At 40.2% G+C, this 14,694-nt stretch overlaps 2 protein-coding genes across 2 annotated transcripts in view; one reads left to right on the forward strand and one right to left on the reverse strand.

Annotated features, from left to right (window-relative positions):
- acad11 (acyl-CoA dehydrogenase family, member 11) overlaps nucleotides 1-14,694 on the reverse strand; it is a 20,574-nt gene continuing 5,880 nt past the window's right edge. The window contains exons 13-20 of the mRNA XM_086306385.1: nucleotides 13,325-13,423; nucleotides 3,429-3,498; nucleotides 2,716-2,801; nucleotides 2,535-2,606; nucleotides 2,233-2,387; nucleotides 1,765-1,881; nucleotides 410-519; nucleotides 1-324 (exon numbers count right to left, since the gene is read on the reverse strand). Coding sequence (XP_086162511.1) covers nucleotides 210-324; nucleotides 410-519; nucleotides 1,765-1,881; nucleotides 2,233-2,387; nucleotides 2,535-2,606; nucleotides 2,716-2,801; nucleotides 3,429-3,498; nucleotides 13,325-13,423 — 824 coding nt within the window. The 3' untranslated portion in view covers nucleotides 1-209. The remainder of the gene's footprint in view (nucleotides 325-409; nucleotides 520-1,764; nucleotides 1,882-2,232; nucleotides 2,388-2,534; nucleotides 2,607-2,715; nucleotides 2,802-3,428; nucleotides 3,499-13,324; nucleotides 13,424-14,694) is intronic.
- ackr4b (atypical chemokine receptor 4b) lies at nucleotides 4,918-8,745 on the forward strand. The gene is made up of 2 exons (XM_086306390.1): nucleotides 4,918-5,112; nucleotides 7,400-8,745. Exon 2 carries the CDS (start codon nucleotides 7,407-7,409, stop codon nucleotides 8,511-8,513), a length of 1,107 nt encoding a protein of 368 aa, XP_086162516.1. The 5' UTR covers nucleotides 4,918-5,112; nucleotides 7,400-7,406; the 3' UTR covers nucleotides 8,514-8,745.

Raw genomic sequence — 14,694 nt, forward strand, 5'->3', positions numbered from 1 at the left:
GACACTTTAATCATGTTTTATTTGATTTTCACCTGGCACATATGTAAGGGTGCTTCTTTACAGGTAGTATGTTTAGTAAGGTTTTTCATTTTAAAGTTTAGTGTTTTTGCAACTAGTGAATAAAAATCAAGCAATCTCACTTTAGGGCCAAAAATGCTTATCGGGGCAGTAATAGTTTACTGCAGTGTAATGAAGCTGTGGCCATGTTTTTAGAGCTTTGCCTGTGCCTTCTTTAGTTGATCTCTGAGTTCCAAATAGGCTATAGAGGAGAGGTGCACCTCATCTGGTCCATCAGCGATGCGCAGAGTCCGCACATATGAGTACCTGAAGACAAATGTAATATTGGCATCATGGAAGGCATTTATCAAAGGCATTTACCATTAATGTGTTGGGACGGGTCCAAACTTACATCTGTGCTAGTGGAACGTCTCCAGACACACCTGCACCACCATATACCTGTATGGCTATGTCCACCACCTTGCAGGCCATTCTTCCTGCTGCAACCTTAATCATAGCAATCTAGTAGGCAGTGATAAAGATAAATGTTAGAGTTCAAAAGACCACAGCCCTTTCCCAATTCCATCCCACAGTGATTTCAAGCTGGGATTGCATATGCTATATTGCCAAAAGTATTCACTGATCTATCGAAATCATTGAATTCAGGTGTTTGAATCACTTCCATAGCCATAGGTGTATAAAATCATGCACCTAGTCGTGCAGACTGTTTCTACAAACATTTATGAATGAATGGGTCGCTCTCAGGAGCTCAAATCAATTCTAGTGTGGTCCTGTAATAGGATGCCAGCTGTGCAACAAGTCAATTTGTGAAATTCTGAGCTATTGACTATTCCATAGTCAACTGTTAGGGGTATTATAATGAAGTGGAAATGACCACTCAGCCACAAAGTGGTAGGCCATGTAAAAACAAAAAACAGCATGGTCAGCAGAGGCTGAAGTTGCCAACTTTCTGTAAAGTTAATCGCTACAGACCTCCAAACTTCATGTGGCCTCCAAATTAGCTCAGGTAGAGTGTCTAGAGGGCTTCATTGAATGGGTTTCCATGGCAGACCAGCTGGATTCAGGCCTTGGATCACCAAGCACAATGCAAAGTGTCAAATGCAGTGGTGTAAAACACACTGCCAGTGCAAGAGCAGTGGCGAGGTTGGTCTTTGGAGTTATTGAGTGATGACTGGAGTGTCTGGAATCTGATGGATGAGACCGGATTTGGCGGTTGCCAGGAGAACAGTACTTGTCTGACTGCATTGTGACAACTGTAAAGTTTGGAGGAGGGGGGATTAGGGTGCCTTAGTTCCAATGAAAGGAACTCAATGCTTTAGCATACCAAGACATTTTGGACAATTTCCAGCTCCCAACTTTGTGTGAGTTTTGGGATGTCCCATTCCTGTTCATGATTGCGCACCAGTGCACAAAGATAGGTCATAAAGACATGGATTAGCGAGTTTGGTACAGAAGAACTTTACTGGAATTCACAAATGGACTTCCAGAAGAGTGGTCAAAAATTCCCATAAACACCTCTATTATGGGATGTCACTCAAGTTCATATGTGTAAAGGGAAGTGATTGAATACTTTTGACAATATAGTGTATGTCATGATAAAAATGACTTTCAAAAAAAATAAAAATATCCAAAACGCAACAGAGAAGCCATTGGTTTTAGAAATACAATGTTATTGTCCATCCCAAGTAAGATATCAGCACATTTATATGTGGTTGTTTTAAATGTGAGGGTCAAAAATAGTTTTACCTCCTTACGAGCTGCCCGACTGCCTAGTGTATCCAGTGCATGAGCAGCATTGAGAGTAAGCAGGCGAGTCTGCTCTATCATGAGACGGCACTCTGCTATCCAATGAGCAATAACTTCCTGGACAATAGATAACACAGAGATCCATTAGCTGCATCTAAAAAGCTGTCCACTAGGTGTCAACAGTAGGACATCTCTCAGCACATACTGCCACAGCCCCAAGATTTAAATCTGGCATATCTCTTGGGTTCTCTCTTTGCAATACTGTACATGTTATTCTATTTAGGCAGAATAAACATTCCCAATGCTGGCAAATACAGAAATGAATTTAACTTGCTATAAATGGCACAAAAACTGCGATTATAAACCCCATTTCCTGATATTTTTCTTCTTCTGTATGCTGTAACCCCAAAACTGGCAGAAAGCCATCAAAGCTCTGAGAACCTCTCCTTCAGATACAGCTTCACTCACATGCTGGTACAGTTGTTTTCCAAAGGTGTGTCTGGTGGCAGCCCGCTGGCAGAGTAGCTCCAATGCCAACTCTGCTAGTCCGACAGCTCTCATACAGTGGTGCAGCCTGCCTGGCCCCAGGCGACCTTGGGCAATCTCAAATCCCCTGCCCTCCCCTGGAAACCACAACAGTGTAACACAGAAAGAGAGATAACAGAAGAGGCCGTAATTATCTCATTCACAAAATGTCAAGTCAACACTGCTTTATCGTTCAAACATATTCTGTTTCTTGGGAATATAGACAAAACAATAAAGGCTTTTACCTAGAATAATGCTGGAGGCGGGTACGCGCACATTTTCAAAATGCACTTCAAAGTGGCCACCATGGATCGCATCTGAGAACAGATACAAGGATTAAATCGTGTCAGGAAAGCTCAGATGTCATCTCTGCACGCCCATACTGTGGGGAAAAATAAACAAGGACAGATGATATCATTAACTTACCATCCTGACCGAACACAGTGAGTGGTCTGATGAGCTTTACACCTGCTGTGTCCATAGGTACGAGGATCATACTGTGCTGGCTGTGCCTAAGAGACAGGTTTACAGCCGAAGCATGTGATGGAATTATACTTTGAGCACAGTGGCCATTTTCACAGGTTTTTCACGCAGCTATAAATATGATACTGATGGGAATCTCCATTCATTGCAAGCAAGGGTGTGTGCCTTTTACTGCTGACAAACCAAGGAGAAGAGTTATTATATTCTGGGTGTGGTTGTTAGGAATTTCTTTTAATTAATATCCTAAATTATGCCAATTAAACTTCAAGCAAAATTTAACACACACAAGAATCAACATTAGACCGACTTTTTCCCCCCCTATGTGTTATACAAACATCAGGGCAGAAAGCTAGACCGGTGCTAAGGGGCATGCTGGGAAGTAGGCTGTGTCTCTAAGCAAAGTCCATTTCAGTTATATTGGCAGCAGAAACAGAAGAAGTCTAGTGGGACAAATGGCTTCTTAAAAAAAAGTTCAAAGGAACACACAAAACAATCTCACATAAAACCAAAACTAGAAATGAACAATACTAATAAAAATCCTGTTGTGGTGAAAAACATGACATCAGAAAACTCTGGAAAAAGGCAGAAACAAATCTTTGCGTGTTTGTTCCCACAAAGAAACGTGGACGTATATTTCACATAACTGTTCTGCTGACCTGATGTTTTCATCCCGAATGCCGCTCCTGCACATGACAATGGCCACTTTGCACTGGGGATTGCCGGCACCTGGCGGGACAAGGCAAAAATCCTGTGGGTCATTTACATTCAGGTCACGTTGCTTTCTGGTGCTATAAATCAATGGGGCTGGTAACTTTTCAGCGACTGCCTCCGTCCTTAACCAGTCCATGACCCCTACTGCGGCCGGAAACTGCGAATTTTGCTGTCACGGATGTGGTAACCATGTGGCTTCTTAATAATGTTAATGACGACAACCGGTTTCCTGAGTTAGTTTTTTTTTTTCCACTCCTCAAATACAGTAACTTTATTACTTTATTATAATACCAGTTCGAGATTAAAAAAAAAACATCATAGAGATCCTCTAAACAAGATATTACAAAAGTGGTCACAGAAGGAGCAATTGCAGAATCCTTTGGAATTTCCCTGGTTGAGAGTCCACTTTGAGACAAACCCTAAGGGCACAAACAGGGTGACCAACTGATGGTGTCGCCTTCCTGTTTAGGTTTTGGTTCAGCTGGCACAACTGTCCCCTCCAGACAGGACATATGGACACCAGACAGCAGCAGACATCTTTAGTTTAAGAGCTCTCACAACACGAAAACCACGCGTGAGAGCATGTGAATTCTTAAACTTGATTTGACAGGGGTTGAGGTTTTGCATTTACTCTCTGGCTACAGAAACGCAAACAAACAGTAACTGATTGTTCTCAGACTGTAGCGAAGAACTTTACAGCAGACACCACCCATAAACCACATTTAGGAAAGCCCGTTTGGCCCAGAGGCAGGTGAGGTTTTCCTGTGAACCCATACATAAGGGTCCATGATCCAAAGCATGCCCATGCATGTCATATCATTCCTGGTATGAATTTAAACCTTCCCAACCCAGTAATTAGACTTCCTGACAGAATGCTATGCAGCTGATTTTTCCAGAAAAAAAAAGAAATCAAGTCAATATGCAATTTTAACATAGCTAAAGGCCCCTTTTCCCCTCTAATGAAAACTAATGTTCCTTTTCTTTGTCTGACTGGAATTTTTATGGATACATTTCATTATTTATTTCTGGCCCAAATCCAATTGTCTTGTATATTTTTGTTTGATATATTTATAAGAGTGTGGCAGTCAAAAAATAGCTGAACGTTTCTGAGGAAGCAGAAATAAGGAAATAGTAGAAAAAACAAAACAAAAAAACATTACTCTAGTTTCACTTGTATATTTCAAATGACCAAAGCTGCTGCTACTAGGAATGAGGCTGGTGAAGTATGTACAAAAAGAAAAGAAAAGAAAAGGACAACCACCAATAGGAACTCCCTGTGTGTAAAACAGCCTCTCTTTATATGGCGCATTGCACAGCACAGCATAAGAAAACAGACGACTCAAGGAATTTGTATTCGTCTTAGACATTTCTCCTTGAACCTGATCCACACTCAAACACACACACACACACACGTGCGTACGCACACGCACTCACACTGACAAATGCTACGTCTGTGTTACGTGGTGAAGGGACACGCTCCTACAGTGTCAGAAGTGAAGGGAGTGGGGTTGGCTGAAGCAGAGATTAGTCACTGCAGTGCCAGAGTGCATGCAACCTTTTTCCCCAGAATACACAACAATAAACGGATCAGTGTTAACTTTACGGTTCTTGGACAGGAACAGAAACACGGTAAGAGCATTTTGACTTTTCTTTCATACCCTTTAGTGTAACGTATACTGACAAGAGATATACTCCTTATATTCCTTCCTTGAACTTTTGTTTTTTTAAATAATATTACACTTTTAAATCTTTAAACTACATCATTAAATACATAGCTACATTTTACATATACTTATTATACACAGAGATATGTGATGTTGTGCATTGTTGTTTTACTTAGTGAACGGTTAACTTTAGTCTTTGACTCACAGTCAAAGTCCTGCTTGGTATATTTTATGACTAAGCTTCTTTATATTACCTCATTAACACTGTTGTGTTAGGTTTGTGTTGCTCTGCTTTTCTCCTGAGCGCATAGCTCTTTGTAAACAAACTGTTCTCTTACTCTTCTACCTAAATACAGGTAGTATATCATTATTACTATAAGCATTGTTGGACTATATCAACTTTGTGTCATAGATTTTGCTTAACTAAAGATTATAAAATGCACAAATTCATAGAAGGTGTACACAATAATGCCACTCCCATGCCCGTGTTCGACACCTTTGAGCAAAGCATGCAGAAAAATAACTGAAAAATATTCATATATTTTCGATCGACGGTTCTTTATACAACAATAAAATCACCTGCATTTGCGACATCATTACTCATGTATGTTACCAAAGCAATATTGACTTAACTCAACTACAAAAGTTTTCACCTAAATACATTTTCTATGTATATCCTAGTGTCATACCTGCTATTGTATGTGTATATTATAAGCTGCTCTATTTATTTATAATATTTTGTCTATCTATTATATGTCCATTTACATCATCTTCCATTACTTTATTTGCACTGATGCCACTACTGTGCATAGGTTCAATTTTTTAAAATATCCTTCCTGGAGTGTCCTTTTATCTTTTTTCCATTTTCTTAATTCCTTTTATTCTACATGTATGTGCAGTACACATATAATTGATAATAAAATCATTTTAATCTTTTTTAATTAATTTGACTAGTGAAATCCAAACAGCCAAATAGCTGCTGTGAAAACAAACAAAAAAAAAAAAATCTGAAAAAACCCCCCAGCTGACACACGAAGCCCATCTGTAGCCAAAAGTCAATATTTGACATTTTTTCTGAACGTTCCAGTGAACATCTGCTTCAGTAACTACTACTCCCAATTCAGAAGAGAGACACTTGTTATATGGCTCGTTAAGGGACTGCTGTCACCTTTGTAACAAGTGTGAGTTGCCAAAAATGCTCTTGACGTGCAAAATATTCAATGCATCACCTCTTGGTCCTCAGCCAGACGTTACATCATCCGCAACGTAACATGTTTTGCTGTTCAGAGTTCGCACTTTCCTCAATTCTTCTTCCTCAGGAAATGAACAAAAACCTGAATGAAAAGGGATTTATGGTTTCTAATATACAGGGGAACAATACAAGATCTGTCCTTGGAGCTCAGTTAGTTTTTTCAAGGGATTATTGGATCTAACAGAAAAAAAAAAGTATCTATTTGTGACAGTAAAAGTATCCACGCAGGCACAGTATCCCACTTGCTAATGCTTGAGTGAGATCCTTACTGGCAGGGAACAGCTTGGCTAACACAACAATGGGTCTGAATGAAAGAGTCACATCAATGGGACATCCTGTTGAACCAGCAAATGCCACATATAGTAAAAACCAACATCCTGGATTTTAATCTGGCAGAAAAAGATCCCGCACTTGCATGACATTCTCAGGCCTTTCTCCGCATACTTCCTCCTCACTAAACTTTAAAAAAAGACCAGAAATTGGATTGGTGTTAACAAGCTCCAAAAAAAAAAAAAAAAAAAAAAGTCCTGTGCATTGCATAATAGACATCATTAGTTTGCAGAACATCTTTTTCCCTGTAATTAAAGGATTAGCAAATCAAAAGCTACCATTTTCTGGAGTGTGTAGATCACTCAGCACCCACTGGAATACAAAGTAATTCAATTCAAAAACTTCACTAGAAGATGTGTAACTCTATTGTCTCTCTTTTTTTCCCTACTGGAGTTCATTCAAGCCCACACGCTCATTTCTGACAGGCTGAGCTAAAGCCATTAGGGAAACCATGCAGGAAAGATTCCTCTGATGCAGAACACACAAAGAACTCGCCTTTCCTGTTCCTGGTACAAAAAAAAAAAAAAGGGGGGGGTTCTTGTTCTGTTAAATGATGCCATACATGTTAATGATGGACAAGAACTCAATTGTTGGTACTCAGAGTAAACTAAAAAGGTGGAGCTTTTAAAGAAATGTTTCTCTTTTTTTCTCTTGTATTTTTTTCCCACAGAAAAAGTATGGCCGACTTTGACTATCACCACGACGATGATTCAAATGAAACTTACGACTACAATTATGAACACACCATCTGTGACAAGGAAACAGTGCGTTCCTTTGCCGGCGTCTTCCTTCCGGTCATCTATGCCCTGGCTCTGATAGTAGGCCTGGCGGGAAACGCCTTGGTAGTGGTGGTTTACACGTCACGGCTGAAACTGCGAACCCTGACGGATGTGTGCATCCTCAACCTTGCCATTTCAGACCTGCTGCTTCTCTTCACCCTGCCTTTCTGGGCAGCCGATGCTGTCCACGGGTGGATGCTGGGTACGGCAGCCTGCAAGCTCACATCCTTCCTCTACAGCACCAACTTCAGCTGCGGCATGCTGATGCTTACGTGCATCAGTGTGGATCGCTACCGCGCTGTAACCAAAAATCCAACAGACAGAGCTGGCACCAGATCCCAAGTCAGGAGACAGTGGTTCCTGGTGTGCCTCATACTGTGGACTATAGCCAGTATTCTCGGCCTTCCTGAACTTATCTTCTCCACAGTGAAGCACACCCATTACAGGATCAGCTGCACAGCCATCTACCCGCACAGCATGGCCCGACCTGCAAAGGCTTCCCTGGAGCTGCTTGAGGTGATCCTGAGATTTGTGATACCTTTCCTGGTCATGGTGGTGTGCTACTGCCGAGTGGGACTGGCGCTGAGTAAGGCCGTCGCGGTGCGACGAGAGAAAAAGTGGCAAGCCCTGCGGGTCCTCCTGGCTGTGGTGGCCGTATTCCTGCTCACCCAGCTGCCCTACACGGTAGTCAAGCTTTGCCGAGCGATGGACATCATTTACATGCTCGTGACCGACTGTGATGTCAGCAAGGGCTTGGATCACGCTATGCAGGTGACAGAAAGCCTGGCTCTCACCCACGCCTGCATTAACCCGCTGTTGTACGCCTTCATGGGGTCGTCCTTCAGGAGTCACGTTCTAAAGACTGCCAAACACCTTGGACAGCGACTTGGAAGGCACCAGAGACACGTCAACGAGGAGCCCGTGGAGATTGCGCTCCAAGCGTGTAATCAAACCCAATCCCAGTCGGATTCAGAAGAACAAGACACCAGCACCTTTACTATTTAAGACTGGAAATATTTATCTATTTTTTTGTAAACTTATATACAAAATTGCATGTACACAGTATAAATATATTTACGTTCCCTTACTAACATGCAAGACAGATCCCCATAAATATAAATGTTAATTCTCAGTTTAATAATTGTATATGTACAGTGAATTTATATGCACTAACCAGCAAAGTATTTTGTATAAATTATGTATTTTGTTAAATAAAAGAACAAAGTTTTCAATAACACGCATCTGTCGCAACTGAGTGCAGCTGACGCTCTCGTTCTCGAGTTCTTTGCAACTAATCGAATACAGCTTTACAATCTACACCGCCTTAAACGAGCTCATCTGCGTCTCATTTCATTACATCCCGTGGTTTTGGGTTGGGATGACGGATGACTTGACTGCACAGTGGGTGACCCATCGAGTGGAAAAACATTTGGCAAGCAAAGACAGGACAGCAACCAGCAGGAAGCACCCCACCATGCTATCAAAGCTGAATATTGTTTGGAGAAGTTTAAAGAGCGACTGCTGTTTTCATCTAATCTTCTTTTTATCCTTTCAATAACACAAGTTTTATAGTTTGCAGTAAAACCCAATCCACCGTTTTTTTTCCAGATTATGCTTTAAACTTAGAATCTAGGCTCAGCCCTTTGCTGTAGATGGGTGATAAACCAAGAGGTCAAAGTTTACTCAAGCCTTTTTACACAGCAACAAAGAAGAGTCAAAATTCTTGATCACAACTCCCACAAGTACCTCATGAACATCAAAGACAAACATGAATTCACTGTTTACCATTCTTTCCCTCTTGTTAGTCATTCTTTTCCAGAGCAATGCCTTAGAAGCGTGATTGAATGATCCCCAAACTAGGTGTGTCTAGCACATGTTTAGGACACAAGTTGAATAATTTCTAAACAGAGAAACGACTGGATAAACAAACGTATTAAAGGTGCATATCATAAGACAACATAAGCCAAAGTAAGCCCCAAATCCTGCATGATTCCGCTTACCTGAACTATGCCTTTGAAAGTTATGGTAAAAACACGGTTGGATAGGTGTTTTCATCTTTTTATTTCCTGAACAGTAACACAGCCTGGCCAGATGGTGTTGGAGTTGAACTCAGGATCTGCTTGCTGTGAGACAACAGTGCTAACACTGCTTATTTTTTTGGATTTATCATATTGTGGCCTGACTGAAGCCAAAATGATTATGTCTTCTGTAATTCCACTGACAATCTCACAGCTACTGCTAATAATGAAAAGCATGTATATCAGCTCCGTGAGTGTGTATGCAAATACAAACGCCTGTGGCTTGAAGATAAAACACTAAACGTCTGGGAATCATTGTAGTGCATTAACATGCCTATGGGACCAGCTTCAATAGCTTCCACACCGCAAAGCTGTACTGGAAATGTCTATAGACCCTTCCATCTAGCAACAAACTGCCTTTTGCACCACACAGCTTTAGAGAAAAAGGGAACGCGAAAGTGCGTGTGGATTATGGACAGCATTTTTTAATTTAAGGGTTATTTTCGGTAGCTTTTAGTTATGATCGGTAATTCTAAGAGAAAGCAGCAGTCAAGAGATCGCAACTAGGAATGCTCTGCGATTATGACGTAATACAGCATGAAAAAGTCTGTCGTTTCTGTTATTGGAAACAGTGCTGCACAAATAAAGGCAGAGATCCATCTCTTTAAGGATTCCCAAGTACTTGGAAATCATATTGTGGAAAACACCCATAGCACATCAGTGAGGAACTGCGAGTTCATATTACTTTTGTGATAGGAAAGAATGAGTTTTACCATAAAAATAAAATATCTGAATACAATAACCACTGGTTTCACTTCTACTTTTGTTCGAACTAAAGTTGGACTGAATATATGGAAATCTTGTCTCACTCAAAAACAAAAAAAAAAGGAAAAGAAAAGACTGATTTCCACTCAAGTATCATACGTTTTGCAACAAAAGTGACAATGGGTCACACAAAGTATGAAAGAACCCGCAATCACACCCACATTCTTTTCCGACAGAGAGATATATTCATGCGAGGAAAGGAAATTCTCATAACCCCAGAAGATTTGTTTCTCCTGATGGAATTTTCACTTCCAGTCAAAAGAAAAACATTCGAAAAGGACAACATAACCGCCGATGAATGATAAAGTCAAACTGTGCGCTAGATAAAAATGATGAGCTGCAGAAATTCTGCTCAATTTATTTTTTAAAAACTGCAGCATTTCAAGCTTTCAGTTGCGAAAAGAAATTCCAATTAATAAAAACAACAAGCTGCTGCTTTCATTTAACTTGGAAGCGAAGCCCTCGGAGTACACAGACTCTGCAAGCGTCATTCGGGTCTAAGGAGGTTACGCGGGAAAACAAAACCACTACTCTGAGTTTTTGACATTTAACTATCACGATCAAATCAAGTCAAACAGGATGTTAAACACCAAGCTTGTTTATAAAGACAAAGATAGTCCAAATGACCAAGAAGAACAGTGATTCACACATGAGTCACAGATTTGTGTTAACCTCCAGAGCATTAACACACAGACTGAGGGCCTACACACACGTGCCTGTGAGCATGAATGCAGTGTTAGTAAGATTTACCCAACAGTTGTAAATGTTTGCAAAAGCACGTTTATTTTACGATTTTAAGGCCAATTTCTCTTTCATTATGACTCGTATATAATGACTCATTTAGAAGTAAGCTGATGTCAGCTGATTTAGTGGATCCATGACCTTACAGTGCTGTGAAAAAGCATTTGCACCTTCCGGATTTTATTTATTTTTCATTTTCGTTTGCATATTTGCAAAATATTTTAGATCATCAATCTATTTTTAATATTAGGCAAATATAAACCAAGTAAATTTAATTTATCAAGGTTCAAACTTTTTTTTTTTTAAATTCAAACCTACCTAACCCTGTGTGGAAAGGTAACTGCCCCCCCTAAACCTAATAACTGGGTTGGACACTCTTGGCAGCAAGAACTGCAATCGAGCTTTTGTTATAACTGGCTGTGAGTCTTTCACATCACTGTGGAGGAATTTTGGCCCACTCTTCTTTGCAGAGCTGTTTTAATTCAGCCACACTGGAGGTTTTTCGAGCATAAACTGCCTGTTTAAGTTTATAGCAAAGCATCTCAATCTGATTTAAGTCAGGACTCCAAAACCTTCATTTTGGTTTTTTAGCCTTTCAGCGGTTCACTTGCTGGTGTGTTTCTGATACTTGAGCTTCAGGGAATGAACTGATGGTTTAACATTCTTGTTCAGGATTTTCTACTAGAGAGCAGAATTCATTCTTCCATCAGTTACGGCAAGTCGTCGAGATCATTACACTACTATCACCATGCTGCTGGTATGATATTCTTTTTATGAAATGCTGTATTAGTTTTATGCCAGATGTACTCAAACCTTCCAAAAAGTTCAACTTTTGTCTCATCAGTCAACAGAATATTTTCCCAAAAGTCTTAAGAATCATCAAGATGGCTTTTTTCTTGTTAAATGTGAGATAAGCCTTTGTGTGTTTTTGGTCACCAGTGGATTTCTCCTTGAACTCTCCCACACATGTCATTTCTGTCCCGACTCTTTGTTACTGTTGAATCATGAATTCTGACCATAACTGAAGGAAATGACATCTGCAGTTTTTTAGATGACGTTCTGGGTTCATTTGTGACTTCCTGGAAGAGTCATTGATGTGCTCGTGGTAGGCAGGCCACTTCTGGGAAGGTTCCACACTATTCTGTTTTTTCCATTTGTGTATAATGGCCCCCACTGTGGTTCACTGGAGTCCCAAAACCTTATAAATGGCTTTGTAATACTTTCGAGCCTGATAGACGTTGATGACTTTGTTTCTCAGCTGTTCTTGAGTTTCTTTAGAGTAGGGGTGATGTGTTGCTCTTTGAGATTTTTAACCTATGTCACATTCATTTGATGATTCGTTTGGGAAATAGGCAAATATTTTTTCGGGGCACTGCAACTGTTTGCAGCAGCACATTTATTTTAGGATTTTAAGGCCATTTTGTTGTCTTTGAAAGTTGATTCATGTGTGATGACTCATCATTTAGAAATAAAATGCCAGTTGATCCATGATCCTATACTGGTTCAACCTGTTGGAAAACTGAAGCCAGGTTTCTCAGAAAGGCATGAAGCCAAGGTTTTTCTGACTTTTAAAATTATTTATGTTATATAATCCTTCCCGCAAGAGTCTGTTGCTCTTTTTTGTTGCCCATTTAAGACATTTATGATCAACAACACTTTCAGGTTCACCCTTTTAAAAACATTCTTTGGTTTATGGGGACTTGCTCTAAAATATTTTAAAGCAGGGATTGTGATAAAACAACTGCTTGGTGTTTACAGACTTTAGGCTCTCTAAAGTAAATGCAATGAAATCACACGAGCCACAGCACTAATTTCTTCTCTGTAGCTGTTGCACTCAGTCCTGCTGTTTATGTCAAATCACACCTGCAACATTTCATTAATCTTGCAAACTTGGGACATTTTCCAGCTGACATCAGCATACTACAAAATTCCTGTGGGGTACTCCCTGCAACATTAAGAATCTCCAAGGCCACAATTTGCCATGGCGACAGGAACAAACAAAGTTATGAGCTAACAGCAAAACCAGTTACTTCCGGCATCCTAAACTCAGTACACATGGGCTGGAGCACACCCATCTTCAAACTTGGCCCCCATTCAAGTTTCGTACATAGATGCATCGTTGACAAAACACTAAAAACACTCCAAACTGCTTTTGTGGCAGTTCTGCCAAAGCTGATGTCTCCAGGAGACAAATGAACAAACAAATGCCAGCTAAAAAAAACAAATACTTACCGCTGCTCCACCATTTTTTCCCATTTATGATGTAGTCGTCTTTATCCCTGTGAAGACTGCACTCCATGTTGGTTGCATCACTGGAGGCCACATCAGGTTCTGAGGAGGGGACCACAGGAAGTACTATTTTACAGGAAGTACCACGACAATACTGATAACATATCACAATACTTAATGAAACTCAACTCAGACTCATGTTTTTACACGTCTGGTAACCCAAATTATCTTAAGCTTCCCTTCACGGCCAAAGGGTTCAAATATACAGCAGACGTTACCAGAAGTTTAAATTATTTATCAGTGCACGACAAAGGGTTCTCCTCATCATCCAGTGTAATAGAGTACTGTGCAAAAGTGCTAATTTCTTCTTTTGCTCCCTAATTTCTTTAGATTTTGTTAGGAAAAGGGAAAATGGTTGCAGTGATGTATTTAAAAATGTGCAAACATACATGGAAATAAAATATATTTTGACAATTTTGACAGGTTTGAAAAATCAATATTTGATCTGACTTTCTTTTTTTCTTCTTCACAGCCTGAACCTTCTTGTCATATCTTTAAGTTGTCTTCAGGAATAGTTCTCGTTCTTGAAGGACATCCAAAGCTCTTCTTTGGATGTTGGCTGCCATTTGTTTTATTCTCTGTCAAGATGATCCCACGCTGCATCAATAATATTGACGTCTGCAGTCTGGAGAGGCCAGTCCAGGATTGATAGCGTCCCACTGTGTGCTTTTCTATCCCGCTATGCTTTTGCTGCAGTGGCAGTGTGTTTGGGATCATTGTTGTGATAAAAAGTGAAGCAGTTGCCAATCAGATGCTCTCCAGATGGTATTTCATGGTGGATCAGGATCTGACAACAAAACTGTCAACCCATGTTAACCCATGTTTAAATAAAGACATGGGAACAAATTATGTGTTTTTGTGACAGGCTGCTAGCAACAGTGTTTCTTTGCCAAGTTGTCTCTATGAGTAGACACAACACTGGTTCAACCCTTGAACTGGGTGCCTTTTAGCACTGAAATGACTCATAGGTCAGTGTTAAGTGGCTTAACAAACAAACAGGGAGGAAAAAAAAAGATTCCTCTGAAAATGGTGAGGTATAAGAACTGCAATGAAAATGAAGACAACTTTAAAAGACCTCCAGAAGACCTTGAGAACTCATCAAAGCCACTTTAAACAAATGACAAGAATGTCTGGCTCCTTCAGCACTTCAGACTGAGTACTTTTACTCAATACTGGAAAATGTCTGCACTGCTGTGCAAAACAAAATGTATCCAAAACACTATTAATCTCTATGTGTTGATTAAAAAAAACACAAGGATGTTCGAAACCAGCGTAATCACCTCTGGCAGCAGCATGTCACTGTTTCCAGGCAG

The sequence above is a fragment of the Aulonocara sp. 'chitande type north' Nkhata Bay genome, linkage group LG9 (assembly GCF_057382095.1).
Source record: "Aulonocara sp. 'chitande type north' Nkhata Bay isolate Kocher_YH1m ecotype deep benthic linkage group LG9, A_spYH_male_GT1.1, whole genome shotgun sequence".
Lineage (NCBI taxonomy): Eukaryota > Metazoa > Chordata > Actinopteri > Cichliformes > Cichlidae > Aulonocara > Aulonocara sp. 'chitande type north' Nkhata Bay.

Excerpts from the sequence above, each read along its gene's own strand:
- ackr4b (XM_086306390.1), top strand. The coding sequence starts at position 7,407 with ATGGCCGACTTTGACTATCACCACGACGATGATTCAAATGAAACTTAC.